Source organism: Tachysurus vachellii, chromosome 7, assembly GCF_030014155.1.
Source record: "Tachysurus vachellii isolate PV-2020 chromosome 7, HZAU_Pvac_v1, whole genome shotgun sequence".
In the NCBI taxonomy this organism is placed as follows: domain Eukaryota; kingdom Metazoa; phylum Chordata; class Actinopteri; order Siluriformes; family Bagridae; genus Tachysurus; species Tachysurus vachellii.
In genome coordinates, this window is record NC_083466.1 from 8,229,788 (window position 1) to 8,236,755 (window position 6,968).

Sequence of the window (6,968 nt, forward strand, 5' to 3'; positions counted from 1 at the left end):
GAAAAATGACAGGGTCTGAAAGGAAACAGAATAGCAGCACAGAATAAGGCAACTGCCATTAACAATCATTAAGGTGAGTTACGACATACGGTGCACAAAATGGCTCACCTTGTCATTCACGACCCGTTCAGTCAGTCCTGAGGCTACCATCTTCTGCAGTGTTTTCTCTTTGCTCTGTGCCTGCCGGGCCAGCTTGGCCGAGCCGTGACCAAAGCGTGCTATGTAATTCTGGGAATGTATGAAGTGTTATTTTATTGTCCAAATTAAGAACAGAAAAAAAAACAACAAATAAATAAAAAGCTTAAAACTGGGAGTGAAATTTCACCTTCATATGTGCGATCTGGTCCTGTTCCCAGTTAAAGCGTTTCATCTGGTTCTCCTCCAGTTCTTCTCTGGTTTTCACATATTGGTCATAATTACCCTAGAGAAAGAAAACAATACAGAACAACCCTGTAACATCTGCCACACTAAAATCAACAAAAGGAGCAAGAAGCTAGAAATGGTTGGCTCTTACTGTGTAATATTTCAGCTTGCGCTGGTGTAAGTGCATGATGTTGGTGCACACGCCGTTGAGGAAGTCTTGAGAATGGGATATCAAAACCAGAATTCGTTTAAACCTATAACAGAATTGAAAGTTTGATTTTTCTATGTGAATTGGAAGACACACACTTGGCTAACCTGTAGCTAAGGTTGCAGTCAGATCAGATAAACGCTTCGGTCTAGTTTTTGTCAAAGCCCCAGCCGTACAGAGAAACATACTGCACGACGGCGAAGCTACAATTCGGCCTTTTGTTTACATCACATCGGCGGACAACCGCTTTAGAACACAAACTGTAATGTTTGAATGTAAGAAACAGTAACATACTCCTTAAGTTCTTCCTCCAGCCACACACATGCGTCCAGGTCCAAGTGGTTGGTGGGCTCGTCCAGAAGCAGCATGAAGGGTTTGAGGAACAGAGCTCTGAAACAAGAGGAAGTCACAAGGAGTTCACAAAAATGGACAAAGCACAAAGAGCTGCAAAAATCAGAAATATGCGTCAGACAGTTTGACACCCAACACTACAGTGGAGCTTCAGAAGAATAAGAGAATTTAGAAGAATTTACCTGGCAAGAGCTACACGCATCCTCCAGCCACCGCTAAAGTCCTTGAGCTTTTTCTGCTGCATTGTAGCGGTGAAGCCAAGGCCGTGCAGGATACGGGACGCTCGCATCTGTGCCTTGTCTGCATCGAGCTCCTCCAAGCGTTCGTATAGCTCCATCAGTTTCTCACACTCGGCTAACAGGTAGGCAAGAGACACGAACAGCGTTAATGAACAGGTCAACAGCAAAAAGACATCCTAGTACTTGTTTCTTAACTGAGGTGCGCCTCCTTAAGAACAAAAGCTGTTAAGGAGCTTGCTCAGAAAGACGACTGTACTGTACCACGCCTAGGAAAGGAAGCTATGACTGACAATAGCCCCTATGAAAACGTGGGGTGTCCCAAAGAGAGCTCTGATGTACTGATTTGTCTGTACAGAGATAAACTTTAAACTCACAGTCTTCATGAGCGAGCCGCTCTGCCTCTTTCTCCAGCTTGATCCTCTCCTCGTCCACCTCCATCACACACTGTAGTGCCGTCTTCTCACTGGGAGCCATTTCACGAGTCAAGTGGTAAATGTCGATGTGCTCTGGAATGGGCACCTCTCTGTGACCGATGGCAGACAGCAACATAGATTTACCTGGACAAAAAGCAGTTTCATTGCAGGGTTTTACTGCCTTTAATTGTTTGGTTTGAAATTCCAGCAGCTGTCATGTGACAGATTTATAGACTTACATTTATAAATAGATTCTGCATATAGCAAACTCAGTAAAAGGGAAAATATTAACATTGTTAATAGTCTACTATATTGGCTGAATACAAAACCTGCTATATTTATGTACTTATGCTGATTCAGAAATCATGTAAATGAGATTACAGAAGGCGACAACAGCCCTTGTTTTCAACAAGTTGCATTAATTAAAACATTAGTGTTGCATATAGCAAGTTCACATCATTCTACTTGAGCAACACTAATCATGGTCTGACCTTCAAGTAACCCCACTCCATCGTTGTCCAAATACCCTCTCAACCATTGTGCTGATCAATGGTGATAGTGTACCAAGTAACGTGTATACAAGCCAAGGTTTTGGCCCTTTCGGATCGGTCCTAGCTTCGTAATTAGCGCCCAACACCCAAGTACAGCAGGGTCGCAAATATTCTGCACCTTTTTGAGATATGATTCTCCTACAGCTGCTGTATCTCTCTGGAGGAATAAACCGTACCTGTTCCGTTGAGTCCGATGAGCCCGTAGCGGCGCCCGGAGTTGAGCTCCAGACAGGTGTCACTGAGCAGCTCCTGCCCGTGGAAGGTTAGCGAGAGACTGCTGATGTGCACATCTGTGCTGTTTGGATGAGATGCCAGCACCCCTGTAACAGCACGGGCCTCCGTCTTCTTCAACTCAAACTCATCCAGCTCCTTAGTAAGACTGGCTAGTCCTTTGAGGCGGAAAATAATAAAAAGTGTTAAAAAGTAGAAGCACCAACAGTCTTATAATTAATAAATACATGAGAAAACTGGCAAAAGAGCAAATAAATATTTTACAAACATTATGAGGTTTTTATAAAACAGTAGAGTAGGTTTAAAATAGCTTTTGAAGCACAGAACTTTGAGGATCCCTGGTCAAACAGCAAAGAAATAGCAAGCAGGAGTATTGGTAGTGAAAGAGCCACAGGGAACAAAGAAACACAGAAGTGAGAAATACTGGCATAGCACTCAATTATTAAACATTTAAACAGGGAGCTAATTTCTGCACACATGTTGATAAGTGACTAGGAGATATTTGGACCAATCACAGACAAGTAGGATATCAGATGATGCAAGGTATGTTTCAATCAGCTCTGTAGTTTAGTATTCAGTTCACTGAGCAGAATGTTGGACAGTTTAAAGAGGACCTCCTCCCCGTGGCAAAACCCTTCCACTGCACTGTTACATTCAGTCCTTAAAAAGATTTAATAAAATAAAAATAATCCTATAGTGCACCAATGATCATGACATTTTCTGAATCCGTCAGCCAACTTATGGTTGCTGTAGCTCTACAACCCTGCTTGAAGAAACATGAAAAACCATTAGAGAAAACTTTTTAATGTGTTTGGGTATTTATTAAATTAAGAAAATTTGAAATGTCAAGAGAAATTGCATCAGTGCCCCAATGTGCAATGAGTCAGAACCCTGGACTTTAATAGCCAGTGATTTCTGGCTCAAATGCTGGACATGACCCACCTTCCTGTCAGAGATGATGGCAAAGTGTTCAGGTGTGTACAATAATAATGATTGTCACAACAGATAAATGCATAACTGTTTAACAGGTACTCAGAGGTCAGCATGTCATGTATGGGACACTGTTTAATGCTTCTGACTCACCATTGACCTCAGACACGCCGTTTTCTTGGCTTTCTGGTTTCTCTCCCTCGCCGTTCACATCTTCGTTTTTTTTGGGCCGCTGACGGGCCTTGGCTGCTTCCTTTTTCTTCGCTGCCTTCTTCTTGGCCAAATCAGATGGCATTGTGACTGAGGAACAGGAACACAGAGCCCTTGGGACAGAGAAAAGGGTTACATACATGAACACACACACACACAAAGATTTTAAATGTATTTATGGCACAATTGTCCCAGCATACTGTAAAATATTACTGTGATTTTAAACCCTTTCACTGAAACCTGTTGGTTTTATCAAACGGTCTGGAACAAAAACTAGTCACTACTGGCCACTTTGTAAAGTCTAAAGGCATGAAGTGCACTTTGAGACAACACTCCATTTCCCCTTAACCTGTGTATCAGTTTAGTGGTTTCCTCCATGGCCACATACTAGCTAAAGGGAAAATCTAAAAGCTAAAGTAATCACTGTTTTTCGTCATTTGTCTGTTTAAATATTTATATATAGTTCATATTTGATCAGTTAGCAAGAAAATATGACCCCTGAGGAACACAATGTAGAAAATGTAGAGAGCTAAACTCAAGAAATGCACAAGAGGCCCAACAGCCATGTTACACTCCCCGTGCTAGCTAAAGCTAACCGCGCTACTCTCCCCATGCTAAGCTAAAGCTAACTCTGCTACTCTCCCTATGCTAAGCTAAAGCTAACCATGCTACACCACTGATCGTTAAATATCTGGTTTACATTTAAAATACGCTCTTACAGTCAATATGCGATATCTTAAAATCCGTAATGTCGATATCAATTGAAGAAATCACACAAACTCTAGATGAACCAGAAACAAAGCTGTGAGAGATTTCAGGTCCGCTCACCGCATTGTGCCCAAATATACCGGCATAAATCGGGGCTGTGTCCCAAATAACCTCCTACTGACCACAACGTGCACTACGTAGGCTGCACATTGCACTACTTCCTTAATAACGTAGGGCACCTCTGTAGGGAATAGAGGGTAATTTAGAATACAGCCCCGGCCTACGGCGCCAATCCGAAAGGTAGCAATGCTAACTTCATAAAGCTCGTTATATTGTGTTCATTATCCGCAAAAACTATTTAGAAACCAGACACAAAGCCGGGAAACATTCATACCCAACACGTTTCCTGATTACTAGACTTAAAACGCCACGTTGTATTAGATTACCTTACAAGTTATTGTACTACTTACTCTCACTTCGTCCACTTGAGCAGTCCCGGCTCGCTAACAGGAAAGCGGAAGCCTCGTGGCTTTTCGATACACATCGTCATAACAACGAGTGTGCTCGATACCGGCTCGCCAGCCAATGAGATTGTAGGATTCGTCGACGCCCCGCCCCCTGGTGGGTGGAGCAAGAGCCGAAATTGGACCATCTTTTTATTAGTCTGGGTTTTCTTTCCATATGTACTATGACTATGTTTAGTGAAACTATATTATGACTCATTTAGACTAAATAAATAAAATAAGTAAATAAAAAAAAAAAAGATTAAATAAATTAAATAAATTGTATGTACTGTTGTGCTATAGATGGTTGAACGGAATAGAATAGGATTAGATGCAGGGATGTACTAGGATGGAAATGGTAACAGAGATGGGATTGTTATTGCATAATGGTGGGAACATTTAACTGTTCATGAGGTAGAATGCATGGGGAAGAAACCGTTCTTGCGCCCGGTTGTTCTGGTGTTTGGGCTTCTTTATCGCAGGCCAGATGGTAAAAGTTTAAAAAGTGTAATGCCTTAGATGTGAGGGATCCAGAGTGATTTTCTGAGCCCGTTTCCTCACTCTGTATGTATACAGTTCTTGAAGGGTGGGCAGGGGGGCACCAATAATCCTTTCGGCAGTCCGAAACGTTCTCTGTAGTCTTCTGATGTCTGATTTTGTAGCTGAGCCAAACCAGACTGTTATTGATGTGCACAGATCAGACTGGATAACAATCATCTACACTGTTTTGAGCGTATTAAACTCCCAAGTTGTTGTGTCTGCACCAGACAGCCAGCTCTTTAACCTCCTGACTGTTGGCAGACTCGTCTCCGTCTTTAATGAGGCTGATGACTGTAGTGTCGTCCACAAACTTCAGGAGCTTGACAGAGGGGTCATTAGAGGTGCAGTCATTGGTGTACAGGGAGAAAAGCAGTGGGGAGAGAACACAACCTTGAGGGGCACCAGTGTTAGTGGAGTGGCTGTTAGACATGACAATTCACAGTCTCTCTAGCTGCTGCCTATCTGTCAGAAGGCTGGTGATCCACTGACAGATAGAGTTAAAATCAGATAGCTGAGATAGTTTGGTTTGGAGGAGTGTTGGAATGATGGTGTTGGAGGCCATACTGAAATCTTCAAACAGGATCCTCACATAAGTCCTTGATTTATCCAGATGTTGCAGGATGTAATGCAGTCCCAAGTTTATTGCATTGACCAAGGACCTATTTGCTTGATAAGCAAACTACAGGGGGTCCAGAAAGGGTCCAGTGAAGATACGTTTTTCAAACATCTTCACAATGACAGAAGTCAATACCCCAGGTCTATAGTCGTTAAGCCCTGTTATCGTGGGTTTCTTTGGGATGGGGATGAAGATTGTATGTTGAAGCAGACAGGGACTTCACACAGCTCCAGTGATCTGTTGAGCTGTAAAGTGTGCTGGTTTTCAGACAGGTTGGTGTCACATCATCTGGTCCTGGTGCCTTTCTTCTTTTGTTCTTTCTGACCTGGTGCACATAACTTCACTGAACTGGACTGCAGGAGGAGGGGGCAGGGTTACTGGAGGTGTTAAAGGTTGTGTAAAGAGATGATCAGAATGGGTGTGGGGGGTTTCGGATCTACAATAAAACTTATTCAGATCTTCAGCTAGTTGTTGATTCACCACAGTGCTGGGGGATGGTGTCTTGTCCTTGGTAATGGCTTTCAAATCTTTCCAGACTGAAGCTGAGTCATTAGAGGTGAACTGAGCCTCCAACCTTTTAGTGTAGCTCTTCTTAGCCGCTCTAATCTCCTTATTCAGTGTGTTCCTGGCCTAATTGTACAATACCATGTCTCCATTTACATTTCTTCTGGCATTTAGCAGACACCCTTATCCAGAGTGACTTACATTTTTTTTTTTATTTCTGTAGGCATCCACTTTGGCCAGACAAAGGTGTCTGAGTTTTGCTGTTAACCATGGCTTATCATTGTTGAATGTTAGATGACTCCTGGTAGGGATTTATATGTCCTCACAGAAACTGATATATGAAGTTACAGTCTCAGTGAGCTCAGAAGTTTTTTTATGGTTAAAATGACAATAAAAGCTACTTTACTTGACTTGAGATGAACCAGGCAGTGATAAGAGAGACCCAATGCTGCCTGTGGGGCTGAGCAATATACATTCTTTATTGTGGTGTAACAGTGGTCCAGAATATTGCTGTCTCTGTTGGGACATGTAATGTGCTGTCTGTATTTTGGCAGTTCATGGGAGAGATTTGCTTTATTAAAGTGTGTTGTTCTGTCCCTGT

The 6,968-nt window shown here is 42.5% G+C and overlaps 1 protein-coding gene across 1 annotated transcript in view; it reads right to left on the reverse strand.

Annotated features, from left to right (window-relative positions):
* abcf2a (ATP-binding cassette, sub-family F (GCN20), member 2a) overlaps nucleotides 1-4,807 on the reverse strand; it is a 7,196-nt gene extending 2,389 nt beyond the window's left edge. Inside the window, exons 1-10 of the mRNA XM_060874011.1 lie at nucleotides 4,675-4,807; nucleotides 3,440-3,609; nucleotides 2,302-2,514; nucleotides 1,536-1,718; nucleotides 1,105-1,276; nucleotides 866-961; nucleotides 515-617; nucleotides 326-421; nucleotides 109-228; nucleotides 1-15 (exon numbers count right to left, since the gene is read on the reverse strand). The exon at nucleotides 1-15 is cut by the window's left edge and continues 75 nt beyond it. Coding sequence (XP_060729994.1) covers nucleotides 1-15; nucleotides 109-228; nucleotides 326-421; nucleotides 515-617; nucleotides 866-961; nucleotides 1,105-1,276; nucleotides 1,536-1,718; nucleotides 2,302-2,514; nucleotides 3,440-3,581 — 1,140 coding nt within the window. The 5' untranslated portion in view covers nucleotides 3,582-3,609; nucleotides 4,675-4,807. The remainder of the gene's footprint in view (nucleotides 16-108; nucleotides 229-325; nucleotides 422-514; nucleotides 618-865; nucleotides 962-1,104; nucleotides 1,277-1,535; nucleotides 1,719-2,301; nucleotides 2,515-3,439; nucleotides 3,610-4,674) is intronic.
* Between the last annotated feature and the right edge of the window lie 2,161 nt (nucleotides 4,808-6,968).